This window comes from Perissodus microlepis, chromosome 10 (genome assembly GCF_051167445.1).
Source record: "Perissodus microlepis isolate ML-2025 ecotype Zambia chromosome 10, ASM5116744v1, whole genome shotgun sequence".
Taxonomy (NCBI): Eukaryota; Metazoa; Chordata; class Actinopteri; order Cichliformes; family Cichlidae; genus Perissodus; species Perissodus microlepis.
Genome location: NC_140470.1, coordinates 2702876 through 2717332, shown reverse-complemented (window position 1 = coordinate 2717332; position 14457 = coordinate 2702876). Strand labels below are relative to the sequence as shown.

General features: G+C 42.0%; 1 protein-coding gene across 2 annotated transcripts in view; it reads right to left on the bottom strand.

Annotated features, from left to right (window-relative positions):
- The window catches only part of pcp4a (Purkinje cell protein 4a), a 36367-nt gene that overhangs the window by 2299 nt on the left and 19611 nt on the right, over positions 1-14457 (bottom strand). Inside the window, exons 2-3 of one of the 2 annotated variants that reach the window (XM_084941476.1) lie at positions 4070-4118; positions 476-508 (exon numbers count right to left, since the gene is read on the bottom strand). In XM_084941476.1, the coding sequence (XP_084797602.1) occupies positions 476-508; positions 4070-4118 (82 nt within the window). The remainder of the gene's footprint in view (positions 1-475; positions 509-4069; positions 4119-14457) is intronic. The other variant, XM_084941477.1, reaches the window with a different exon arrangement.

Sequence of the window (14457 nt, the reverse complement as noted above, 5' to 3'; positions counted from 1 at the left end):
AAAGGACAGAGCAGAAGCTCCCAAACTGACAAAAGAAACAAACGGGGAACGTGCTCTTCACAGCGCAGCGGAGAAGATTCTAGTTCTTTAAGCCAGAACCCAAAACTCCCTCAAGCCTCCGGGTGCTGTGTGTGAAAGGAATGAGATGCACTGTACTTAATTAAGAAACAAGCTTCTGATTAATAGATTCAAAGCAACAAAGATGAAGTGCCCAAACAGGGATAAACAGAGAAGGCAGAAGTGCATCTGGCTGCTTGATCACAGAACATGAACATGTGAAAAGTTTTACAGGATATCTCTTCAGTTCTCACAGCAATAAAAAAAAAACCGCACCAGAAAACATCATGCTCATTCATTCACTTTTTTAAAAGGTCAGTTGTTTATTTGAGCATTACAGTTGTCATGCAGTACAGTGCTCCGTGCGTGGTTGTGCACTCTTGCATGAAAGGTGATTTTTTCCAAATGGCCTACTTACGCTTAGATGGTACCTTTTGTTGACCTTGAAGCCCTTGGATGACAGTGAAAAACAACTTTATATTTCATAACTGCAGAAGCCACACACACATCTCTCTCTATTACACACACACCATCACTCTTTATAGTCACACCTGCTCCACATGGCTCATGCCCTTTACACCACAAAGAAACTTTTAAAAGCACATCAGGCTTTAGGTCATATGTATGTCACACTGCTGAACCAATGAATGAATTCCATCTGTAAATCATTGCTGCAGATCATATATATATATATTACAGCAACCTTAGAGTATATGGACAATGATTAGCGAAGGCCCAGTCAAACAAACATTGAAAACATCTATAATCTTGAAACAGGGAAATGTAAATGATCCCAGACTGCAAGGCACTGTGGTCTTTGGCAGTAACTTTGTTTCTGGATATCTATCTTTATCTGCTGGAGTCAGAAAAGAAAAAAAAGTTTAAATTAAGAAATAAAAGATAACAATTCCCATATGTTTAAGTGTTGCTTAGAATTCTGAGTATATTAAATGGTACAGTCCATGAATGTTGTAAAGTAAATTTGTTATTATGTTATGTTCTGTATTTTTAAGAGATATAGCCTCGTCCCACAAGCCCCACACAATGGGCCGCCATGTTTGACTTCAGGTCTTGCTGCTGTTCTCTGGGCCTCTTTCACGCCACTGTCCGCATACGCACATGGAAGAGCAGGAAGGTCCCAGAATAGAGGCTTGCTGACAAATATAAACTGCTACAGTGAGAAATTGCTTTTTTAGATTTCCCTTTTTCTGAAGCTGAAACATGGCATGTAATTTATATGAGTGGATTAAAAAAATGTTAGAGGTGAGAATAGAGACATTGGAGTGGCTATGCCAAAACAAGCAAACAGGGAAATGACAGCAGTTGTATGGCTCCATCTATGTGAAGGAAGTTTCTATACAATATATGCAACACATGTCATCTTTGGATTTGTGATTCCTGATATTGTCATGTGTTGAGCATTATTCATGTTGTAAGTGCCTTTTCTTTCCTGCATAGAATTCAAGGGCACACAGCTTACCACCTCTTCTTAAAAGGAAAGACCAAAACGGACAAATGTCACAAGAATGCAATTCACACGTGTCAAATTCAATTTAGTGTCCTCAAATTCCTCCTGATCACTGCTGTCATGTCCCCCTTCGGACCGAGCCAGAGCTGCAACACACTTCATCATCCCAAAGGTTGAGACAAAAATCCATTTCAACACGGGGTCTTTACAGGGTTATCAGCAGCCCCAGAGACGGAGGCGAAATAACATCCAGTCCTTCTGTGCTGAATGAACTATGGAACTGTTTGGCAGTGAATGGGCTGCTATTAACCTGCTACACTGATTGTGTGAGAAGAATGTTACCTTCGAGCAGTGGAGGAGATTACGTTCAGTGAGTGCCGTGAAATTGAATTCAGAAAATGTGCAGACTACAATGACTTACTTAGATTTACTTACAAGATTTATGACACCTTCTCCATGGTCGAACAGCTGCTGAATGCATATTCCTGACAGGATATCTTTTTTTAAGCTTAGTTAGCGACTGATAATCCTGCAAGCCAGTCTGATTTTCTCACCTGAGCTCAGGTCTTGAAAAAGCCATTCGCTGGTGTGAGGTTCATTAGAAGCAGTCTTTTGTTCTTCCACACTATCATTTTGCCAGGATAATAGTTCTGCACTTAGCACCATTTATGAATTTCAAAGGATTCTGCCTTTATTCACAGTCCAATTTTGCTGTTTATAACTCAAGGGATTAGAATTACTTTATCATGCCAACAATACCATGGCCCAGTTTACAAAGTAAGTCTTTCTGAGAGTCACTGCCATGCTAGAAAGAACTGGTGTGTTGTTTCAGATAAACAGTGAAGAAACAAACTGAAATCAACTATTCAAATTAAATAAGAAAAGCATGACAGGTATACTGGAGCACACTTGTGCAATGTTAGATTTAATTTTATCAGCATGAACTTTCACAATAATAATCCTTAATTGCAGAGAAAACATTCAAATATGAGGATTTAAAAAAATATATATACTTGTATTTATTAATTTATTTATTTTAAGAAAACTGGTTGTAACACTTTCTTATTGTTTAAAGATGTCAGATATAAAAAATTATGTTTTTGCCAAGTTGTATCATTACCAAGTGAAAACCTCCAGGGATGAAAAATGAAGCCATAGCAGCATTACCAAAAACGACTGTTTTGAGGCTGGCTCAGAGGCCATGGGTCCCGATACGCTCCCATATTAAAATGCCCAGCTTCAGCTCTGTAACTAACTGGGTCGTTTGACCCAGTGCTTTGAGTGTTATTTTGATGGTCTATGTTTAAGTTCATTTAGTTACCTTATGCCCCTACGTTGCCCAGTTATAGTTCATTGTTTATTAGATTCCCTTATGTCTTCACCCCCTGTGTTTAAGTCGCCCTTCATGTGGTTCATTGATGCCTTTCTCTCCCGTCTGCTCCTCTTGTTTACATGTTTTCCACTTGTGACCCATTCCTTCTGTCACGTGTGTTTCCCCCCAGCCATCATGTTCTGTTTGTGCTTAGTTATGTCCGTGTCTCATCCCCAGTCCCCTTTTCCCCTCTGTATTCATAATGTGCGTGTCCCTCAACAGTCCGTGTGTCATGTCTGCGTCCTGTTATGTTTCCTGTTTTATTGTGAAGAGGTCTGGCGTTCTATGTTCAGTGTATTTAGTTTCACTTCCCCTGATCACCTCCTGTGTGTATTTAGTCTCTGAGTTTTCACTCATTCCTTGTCCGGTTGTCTGCTTTCCTGCTATGTGTGCTTGTTACTACATCCATGTTTCCAGGGATTTCGTGTATTTATGTCAAGTCTTCACGTTCCAGGTTTTTCATGCCGGGTTTCCACGTTCATGTTCCAGTTTTTTTGTGTTATCGTTAGATCACCCAGTTTAGGTTATAGTTTAGTTTCACCCTTGCCCTTTTGGTTTGTATTGTTTCACCGGCCTTGAATAAATGGCTCGTTTTTTGTCAAGCTCAAGTTTTGTTCTTTCGGATGTCAGGACTTGGGTCCTCCTCCTCACTCCGTACAGTCTGCTTCAGCCAGATTGTGACACTAACATGTACACAAGCTGGTGCGAAAAACTGTCTTGGTGTCTGTATCTAATTTCCGCCTTGATAAAAAACTATTTATGAGGTTGTGTTTGTTTGTTTTTGTCTCTCAGTTTGTTGTTTTAACTTGATGGTTTAAAGCAGAATATATCTTAAAATTAAATATGCAAAAATGCCCAAACACTTGAACTCTAGTGTGGGTACATTTACTCAACAACTGTGCTTACTAAATACAAAAAATGCGCTTATTTTACTGTAAATCTTTTCCACCATGTTCACAGCTGTGGATAATATAAAACCTATAATGTGCTTTAAAAACACTTATGCAGTGCTTTAAATTAAACCACTCAGAAGTAGAGAATATATGAGAAATTTAGCTTGTGATTGTGGTGTTGAGGTCACTTTAGTGTGTAAAGATTTATGCATGATTGTCTTTTAAACAATCTAATCTTTGGTGAAAACTTCACATTATTTAAATTCGGTTTAAAAATACCTTGGACAGATGCTTTGCTGTTTCCGGTCATTGGGCCAGATGCTTGTCTCTGCAAAAATGAAAAGAGAAACAACGAGCAATTAAAAGTTACAATTAACATCAGCCTGAGACGCTACATGTAAACCTGCCTTCAACCCAAAATATGTTGTTCATTCCCCCAAGTACCAATCTGATCGTTTCCTGGACCAAAACAAGCATCTGCTATAGTCACACAGATGTGAGCAACACATAAAACAATTGAAAGGAGAGGTGTGGTTCTTTGTGAGGCGAGCCAGGATGTGATATGCTGATCTATAATCCATGTTTCTGCAGCGGAGACAAGTTCGCTCTACCTGCTCCTGCAGCTCCTGAGAGTTCTCTGATGGGATGATGCCGTTCGCCCACAGTAAGACTGCATCCAGGCTTACAGTGTGAGCCGAGGCTTGATTCACATTCACAACTTCTGCTTTTCTAAGAGAGTTTCCTTCACATGGACCTTTGGTTTCTTGCCATTTATTTGGGGTGGCTGTGGCTCAAGCACTAGAACAGGTCAAAGGTTAGCGGGTCAATCATTGGCTGCTCTAGTCTACATACCAACATATACTGGGTCCTGAGCTGATGGTGCATACAAAAAAGTGGTTGGATTGTTAATAAATATTTATTACAAAGTATAAAAAGTACTGCAACATGCAGTTTACTGCTAATCATGCCAATACTTAATGCTACAAAAAAGGCATGTTTTATTTTTTATGCTTGATATTGACATGCACGGACTGCGACTGTGTATAATTATATAAAGTATTAAGTATCATTTTAGTTTGGCATCTGTGCCATCAGAGTTCCTCATTCTTGATAAACACACAATATGGCCAAAAGTATTCACCCACCCATGTAAATCACTGAATTCAGGAGCTCAGTGAATTGCAGCCTGGTACCGTGATTGTCAGGGACCTGGATCTGAGCGACCTGGGGTCCCTGAGCAGTTATGGACTTGTATTACATTATATGTGTTTTTGGTGTTGCTGTCCCTCGTTCTCCCTGCTTGCAGGTATGTGTGTGTGTCTGGGTGTGTCTGGGAGCACCTGTTTACAGGCGCCTTCAGGCCTGGTAGGCAGTGTTGGGGAGTAACGGAGTACATGTACCGCCGTTACGTATTTAAAATACAAAATATGAGTAACTGTATTCCGTTACAGTTACCGTTTAAAAAGTGGTATTTAGAATACAGTTACTTTGTTGAAATAAATGGATTACACGGCGGTATTTTCCTGTTTCATATTGTCACGGGTCAGGACTGTTTGGGTTTTGTTTGACAGCTATGTTCTGTTGTTCCAGGCGGCAGCGTTACGGTTGCCATGGTTACAGGGTGACACGCGTTCTCTCTGCGACTGTGTGTTTCCTGGGTGAGAGAGGCCTTTTTGTTGTTGTTGTTGTTGTGCTAAGCTAATAGGCAGAATGCTACAGGTATAGCCCTAAAGCATGTAGCCTCATGGGCAGTGTAGTCCGTGCTGCAGGGAGAATGGACTGCCATACCCGTGTCTGTGAGCGAGGGAGGGAGAAAAAGGAAAAGTACGAGCTGTCACCGAGCAGAAACGGGAGCTGGAAGCATGTAAATATAATAATAACCACTGCAGCCAAGAAGAGTGCCTGACGAGCCCAGTTGTAAGTACGCTATTAAGACTCGACTGTACGCCGTGTTCGTGTTTTCCTCCGAAACAATAAGTTCCGTTGGAGCAGCCTTTCAACGCCTCTCTCTGTCTCTCGCTAGCAAACTTGACCCAGACAACAAATTAAAGCTATTTTTCTGCTACGAGCCCGTCACGAACCCGACGTATTAGCCATAGGTCCCTTTATTATAGTTCGGAGCCGCGGGCCATCAGTAATAGTAATAAATCACTTTCATGTAGTTGTAAACAGCATGATAATATATTAAGTAATCCAAAGTATTCAGAATACGTTACTCTCATTGAGTAACGTAATGGGATACGTTACAAAATACATTTTGGGGCATGTATTCTGTAATCTGTAGTGGAATACATTTTAAAAGTAACCTTCCCAACACTGCTGGTAGGTGTGGCCCTGCCAGGTGGTTGGCCACACCTGAAGACCATCACACAGCTGATGAAGCCCCGTAGGAGGAGCTACTTAAGATTGTGGTGGAGCTCTCTCCGACGCTGGATCATTGCGTGACTTCACGTTAGTCTCTCGTCCAGTCAGTACGGTTAGTCTGCCGCATTGTGTGTGTCTTACAGCTGCCTGTTCGTTATCTCCCCAGGAGAAGTGTGGAAACGAGAGCTCAGCGAGCACGGGGTGCTCAGACACTGAGGAGCGGGGACAAGGAACACTGACACTGGGAAGAGGACATATCACGGGGGTCGGGAGCGCACTGAGGATTTATTGTTATTTTCCATTTTCACTGTAAATAAATGCACTGTTTGCATTCAGAGCTCCACGCCTGGGTCCTCCTTCCTCACATCCCCACGGTTGGCCAGTGTCAACCGTGACAGTGATAGGATGTTACTTGTCCAGTCGTGAAATGTCTTCACTACTAAATATTCCACAGTCAGCTGTTAGTGTTATTATAACAAAGTGAAAGTAACTGAGAATGACAGCAATTCAGCCACAGCCATGCAAAATCACAGATCGGGCTCAGAAAACGCTGAGACGCACAAAGGTCGCCAAGTTTCTGCAGAGTCAATCGCTACAAACCTCCAAATTTCATGTGGCCTTCAGATTAGCTCAACAACAGTGTGTAGAGAGCTTCATGGAATTGGTTTCCATGGTCAAGCAGCTGCATCCAAGCCTTACATCACCCAGAGCAATGCAAAGCATCAGATGCAGTGGTGTAAACCACACCGCCACTGAGGAGTAGAGACGTGTTCTCTATTGCTCTATAGTCCATGAAGTAACAAATCATGCTTCTCCTTCTGTCACTCAGATTGCCAAGTCTGGTTTTGGTGGTTGCCAGGAGAACGGTACTTGTCTGATGCTTTGTACTAAATGTAAAGTTTGGTGTAGGGGTGATTGTGGTGTGGGGTTGTTTTTCAGGAGCTAGGCTCATCCCCTTAGTTCGAATGAAAGGAACTGTTAATGCTTCAGGATAACAAGACATTTTGGACAATTCCATGCTCCCAGCTTTGGGGGAACAGTTTGGAGATGGCCCCTCCCCGTTCCAATATGACTGCACACCAGTGCACAAAGCCAGGTCCATAAAGACATGGATGAAGAGGTTGGTGTGGAAGAACTTGACTGGCCTGCACAGAGTCCTGACTTCAACCTAATAGAACACTTTTATGAGAATATAATAGAATATTCAATGTGTATAGAGGGTTTCTATAGCTCTGCTGCCTGGACTCCTAGATAAAGCCAAATATCTCCCCCCAGAGTCCCCTTATGCCATCAGGAGAGCAAGTAGAAGATAAACTTGTTTGGCAACTTGGCCATCTGTTTTTCTGTTTACATGCAGAAATCTACTGGGATTCCTGGCATCGTGCTTACTGTCAGTTGGTTGATTGTGGTCTGTTATTCAAGAGGGCAGGAGGCAGTGCCATGAAGTGATGGTGCCATACATCACACCTCCACCCACCACAAGCGAGCATTCAGCCAGAGCTGAGATCCAGGAGGAGAATGACAATAAGAGTTGAGCAATTGTTTCAGTACAATGTGAAGATGGAGCACAATATTGATGAACAGTAAAAAACGGCAGGTCAGAACTGGATGCACACACGTGTGTGTGTGTGTGCGTGCGCGCGTGTGTGTGTGTGTGTGTGTGTGTGTGTGTGTGTGTGTGTGTGTGTGTGTGTGTGTGTGTGTGTGTGTGTGTGTGTGGTTACTTTGAGTGAGATTATTTTTGTCTTTGTCTCAAAAACTCATTTTGAGTTTAAAGACGGAGACTGAACAAGAGCTGTGTATATCATTATCATAGCAACTCCTGCATCATCACCACGTGTATTTTAGCTGCAAGCTATGGCAACAAAGTATGTTTAGCCTTATTAGTTCATGACATATAAATAAAATGTTTTCCTTTAAAGTCTGGAGGACAGCATTCTTTTCTCCAACATGCCCACTCCATTCTTCCCTTAAGAGTCTTCCATTTTTCACAGCTTACATGACGGCTGAACTTCTAATGTGCACACTCTTTACACATTAGCACATTTTTTCTGCACTATTTGATTCTCTGTTCCATTTCACTTCTTCAGCAGAGGTTTCATCTCTTCAATTTCAGAACAAGAGAGCGCCTGCAGTCTATATCATAAGATGACTTTAGGGAGCAACGAGTGACTTTCATATGAGTTGTTTGTCACGGCCCATCCCAGTGTTTACTTAGGTTTAGGGATGGGTATTGATAAGATTTTCACGACTACGATTCCAGTTTCGATTCTGTTTAACGATTCGATTCTTTATCGATTCTCTTATCGATTCTTTTTAAAAGAGGAGAACACTAAGGTCGATTAGCTTAGAACTTTGTTTTATATCTTCTCTTTGAACAAGATAGAAATTTAGGAGTAACATGGCCTTACAAACCCAAAAGTGAGATCTTAAGAGATCCACAGCCTACGGCTCTTCAATGGGGTGTCACAGGGTCCCCAGGAAAAAAAATTGTAAATGTAAAATAATAAAATAAATATTGTTCAGTAGCAATAACAAAGTATAACATAAATTATTCTTTAGCAATTACACAAGAATATCCAGTAATGTCCCTGCCTACAATTAAACACATTCACTTACCGAAAATCGGGGGCATCTGCTGTGGCAGCCTTTTACCACAAACTTAGTCACTGCTCGGTGACATTCGTCTATCCTGGCCTGAAAGGAGACGCTACCGGTAGACTGCAGCGAGAAATACCAGCATCTAGGGATGGGTACCGGTATCCAGTGCCATGATGGCACCGGTTCTGACATAAACGGTGCTTTATTTCGGTGCTTTTTTTTCCTGAGCTGTGATACACTTTAGATTCTAGCCAATCATTTTACCTTTCCGAGGATAGTAGGCGGGCCCAGGTACGTACGTTCTTTTAGAGCAGAGCTACAGATTAAAAATACCTAAGGCGAAGCGGTCAAAAGTCTGGCTGTACAGCAAACTCAGCAGCCTGCAACAAGTGCTTTAAGCTGATACTGTGATACTGTCAAAGGAGGTAACACCTCGAATCCGATGAAACACCTGGCGATGCATAGCGTTTTTTTTAAAAGCCGAGAAATGCGCCGTATTTGATAGCTTGCTGCGAGACCTCACACCGAGCACATCTACTGCGGGTGTGGTGCCTGTTATCGGACCCGGAGTTAGCAGCATCCCCCAAAAACCCGAAGAGTAGAGTCCTGGCCCCTAGCCCTGCCAGTGTAGCAGAAATGATGACGGATGATGATGGCAGCAGCAGCCGTTCTTCTCTGCGTGAGTAGCTTAATGTTGTTCGTGTGTAATTTACGTTGAGTAGGCTAACCACGTTATTACATTAATGCATGTAAGGTGAACTAGCAAACATCATCATAGCTACATGCGGCTGTCTTCTTGTTTGATGGCAGATACTCCCTTCACCCTGGCCAAAAAGGCTAAAATGACCAAAGAAAAAGTGGAAAACAGTTAAACATGAGAGGTTTTTGGACAAAGTTTGTGTTTTTTCCATTGTTTAAGCACTGCTTCCAGCCAAAAGTGATACCATATATGCCCTATAGCTGCAGAAAAGGCTAGCATTGTTATCTTTTTACAAAAAAACAGCTGAACATGAGAGGTTTTTGGACCAATTTTGTGTTCTCCATTCTTTAAGCACCGGTTTGAGCACCGTTTAAGCACCGGCACCGTTTCAAAAGTACCGGTTTGGCACCGGTATCGGATAAAACCTAAACGATACCCATCCCTACCAGCATCTGAGCCAGACTCTGTTTCTCTCATCATGGTCACCTAAATGCACAGTAATGGCAGGTTTTGTAATAAGGCAGATCGCGCTAACATAATATGCACTGTTAGTTGATTATTTACCTGCCGCATTAACGGGAGAGGACGTGCAAACGTTACCGCTGCTGCTGGGTTGAGATTCACGAGTCCGGAGCGGAATTAAAAACATGACATTCATTTAAGGTCATCGCGTGTTTTGTGAGCAAATGCTTTTGCATATTCGTAGTGTTTCCTCCCTTAAATGAAATATCTGCTTTGCAAGTATTGCAAGTTGCCCTGTTGTCATCCGTTCTCGTAAAGTAGAACCAAACTTTTGAGCGTTTGAGCCGCTTAGGCGCCGTGTTTCCTGCCAGGTAAATGACGCTCCGCAACGTGGTGACGTCATTCGGGGCGACTGGAATCGATAAGGGAATCGTTTGCAAAAATGGCAAACAATTCCAAGGAATTGAAACAGTGGGAACCGGTTCTCAACAAGAACCGGGTTTCGATACCCATCCCTACTTAGGTTTGACTCTCATCACTTGTGCCCTTAGTTCAGTTGAGGAAGCAGCATTGTCACTGTGTTTGGCAGAAATGTGTTTGTGTTGCATGTCCAGGCGGCTGGCCGCCTGTGAGCTGGGGCTCACGACTGTTCCGGCCGTGCCGCGTCCACCTGCCACGCGGCCGACCTCCAAACCAGCATCGCTGGCGCCACTGGATTCGCGGGCGGCCACCTGAACTCGCACCTCCCCGTCGCTTTGCCGGGGCCCGGAGGCGCCGACAGTCCAGGCTGATTCCCTCTCCCACTCGTGGCGGGGGAGTAGGTTCGGCTGGATGGCTCCCCGGCCTCAATCAGGCGATGGAGGTATGTGGTGGGGCGCGGTCTGCGGTGCAGCATCCTTAATCACGCCCGCCGAGTTAAAAACACGGGGACTCAGGGGTTGTGGTGTGATGTGATTTCAATGAAATGGCTCTAAGTGATGATCTGTGGTCCCGCTGTGCCTTATTCACACCACAGAATATAGATTCAGGAGTGGAGTAACCATCAGCTATCTACTCTACATAGATGAGATCAAACTGTATGCCAAGACTGACATCAATGTATTTTCACTTACACAAGCAGCTTTTTTATGTGCATTAAAGTTATATAAAAAATTTGCAGTGCAAATGCAAATTACTTGCTGACAGTTTAACCAAAAGGCATTTCCAGTGAAAATTGGCCGACATATCCTCAGCATAACCATGTATAATATCCACACAACTTAAAAAGAGGTTATACACACACAATACGGTAATATTATGTTGAAGCACAGTACGTATCACTCCGCGAGGCTCCTGCCTACGATAGCCGTAATGCTCTGACAATCCATCGAGCGGTGCGGCTTCGTAGCTTAGCAAAGTCGTACTGAAACATTTGACAGATTTTCGAGCGCCGTGTACATAAAATTGTTTCAAGGTCAGTAAACACAACCAGGATTCATACATAAGGCACATGGGATTATAAGGGGCTCTGTCGATTTTCAGAAAAATCAAAGGATTGATTTTAAGTGTGCCGTATTTTCCAAACAACACGGTAATAAGACGGCCCGCTAGCATGCTCTACCAAAAATAGTGCTTTGTTGTGTATCTGACGGACGAAAGCTAAACCAGTTCCACCACTGAAGTTGCAGCATTTTTACAAACCAATTCTGGTTCATCAGTTTCATTCAACAATCCGCTTTCGTTCTTCTCATTCTGCGTCGCTGCCATGTGCGTAAGAAAACAAAGGCACTGCGCATGCACGTTTTACCCATATTCTATCGCCATATTTCATTTTCTTATCGTTGCCCAACATTACACCATGAACAGTATGATATAGCCCAGCCCTAGTCCATACCCAGGTATTTAAACTCATCTACCTTTGCTATCTCCACTGCTTGCATGTTCACCTTTGGTTCCCTGACAAGATGATCCCACAGTAAAGTTGAGGTGTGGCATCTAGGGAGTGCAAACCTTCCATTGTGTGTTTTCTGTTTGGTTATGGTGCGTTTTTGTGACACCAGTTGTTTTGCTACTGCATAAAGATAAAATTTCAATTGTTTTCTTTGCTAAGCTGTTTTTGATGTTTAAATACAGCACTGGTTCATCCCTTGAGGTAGGTGACATTTTTATACTTGAATGATTCATAACTCAATATTATGTTGCTAAAACAAAACAAAACAAAAAAATAGAAAAAAGATATTCCTCTAAAAATTTTCAGGTACAAGGACTGGACTGAAAATACGTGTACAAGCAGCCAATTTCCAAAGAAAAAGCTTGAACATTCATAATTCATAATTAATTCATAATTAACAAACATTCATAAAGCCTGGAGAAGTATTGCTCAAGACCAATTAAAAACTCTAAGAAGTCAGGCTCCTTTGAAGCCAAACAGAAAGAAAGACTAGCTTGATCTTAAGTTCTGTTGTTATTCTACACAGCACTTCTACTGTTTTTACTGCATTCTAGCTCTGTAGTATTTCCATATTTTGTGATTAGCTCTACAAGACATGATCAAATATCTCTCCTCGCATATTTTTTATCATTAAAGCACATCTAACCTCCTGTAGCTGTCCACTTTCCATTAATGTTCACACTTGACAGCTGTGACCTTGACATTTTAAGGAACAGATGTGACACCAAGCTGAGATGCCTGCTATCATGATTATTAAAACTGCCAAAGGAGCAGGTACCACAGACATGTTTGTTGTATATAATTAGAAAAAGAAAAGAGAAAAGAAAACTTCTTAGCAATTTATATTCTACAATAGGAAACACTTTGCAATGTACTTTAAAGAAGATTATTTGATATGCACACACACACACACACACACACAAATATATATATATATATATATATATATACATATATATTAGGGGTGCAACGATACTCGTATCGATATTGAACCGTTTGATACAGTGCTTTCGGTTCGGTACATATATATGGAAGCCCGTTTCCGCCACTAAATAAAAACAAAACAGCTAGTATCCATAACTCGAAATTTCGAGTTATTTTCTTGAAATTTCGACTTATTAACTCGAAATTTCGAGAAAAGTAACTCGAAATTTCAAGAAATATAACTCAAAATTTCGAGAAATATAACTCAAAATTTCGAGTTAGCTCTGCCAATCAAAAATATACGTGAATGAGGTCGCTTTCTTGTTACCCGGAAGCATATGGCGCAGAGGAACGCGCACTCAAAAACGGATCCCAACAAATTGGCGCTTTCGCGAGTACGTTTGCTGATAGTAACACCATGTGATTCAGCTAATAACACAGGGATTTCATCATTTGTGAAGCCAGGCTGAAAACACTCAGCAATCTGTGCATTCACGACTGGATGTAATACCGGTAGCTTAGCTGTAGCATTTGTAGCTGAGAGCTTCAGCTTCCAGGTAACGAGGAAATGACGTCATTCACGTAGATTACAGATTGGCAGCACTAACTCGAAATTTCGAGTTACTTTTCTCAAAATTTTGAGTTAATAAATCGAAATTTCGAGTTAATATGTCGAAATTTCGAGACAGTAACTCGAAATTTCTAGAAAATAACTCAGAATTTTGAGAAAATAACTTGGAATTTTGAGTTATGGATCCTTTTTTTTTTTTAGTGGCGGAAACGGGCTTCCATACGTATATGTATCGAACAATACAAATTTTTTTTATTTATTTTATCAACTTTTCTTCTGACGATGCTGTCTGTGTTGAGCGCTCAGTGGATCTGCGTTCGACTAGGGAGCACTGTCGAGCGCAGATCCACTGAGCGCAGCGCAAGCTAGCAAGACAGAAGCTAAGCTCATTGCAACTGTCAGGGTTTCTGGGTCGTTGACCCAGTATTTTCAGTTCACGTTCACTGTTTATCTACTGCCTGTTCCACTTCCTGTTTTATTGTGTTAGCCTTGGTCTGTGTGCATTATGTTCAAAAGAAAGACAACGCAGGAAATTTCACACCTTGCTTTCAAAAACACACACTCCTCATCCTGAACCTACACAACCCAGAGAAGAAAACACACCTGAAGTCAGTCAGGAGAAATGGGTTAAGAACTTTTCAGACAGGATTCTCACTGAACCTGAAAAGAGAGTATTAGCCAAAGGACTCAATTTTGCCATTTCTCCACAACAGTTGCCCATAGTGGACCTCATCACAGCCACAGAATCTGCCATACGGATTAATAAATTATCACAGACAGAAGCAGAGCAAATCAGGATGAAAGTCTCAGCCACGCTCTCCAGTGCCAAAGTCCCTCCATCCAACCTCACAATACAGGAAAAGAAGGCCGTCGCTTCCCTGAGCAAAGACCACAACATCACTGTTTTACCAGCTGATAAGGGAAGATGCACCGTGGTCCTAAACACTACAGATTACCATACAAAGATCACTACTCTCCTCAGTGACAACAATACCTACGAAGCCTTAAAGCGAGACCCCACAAGCAGCTACAAAAAGAAAGTTATAGTTTGCCTTCAAGACTTTGAAAAGGACAAAATTATTGACCGCCTTACATATCACCGCCTTTACCCAGGG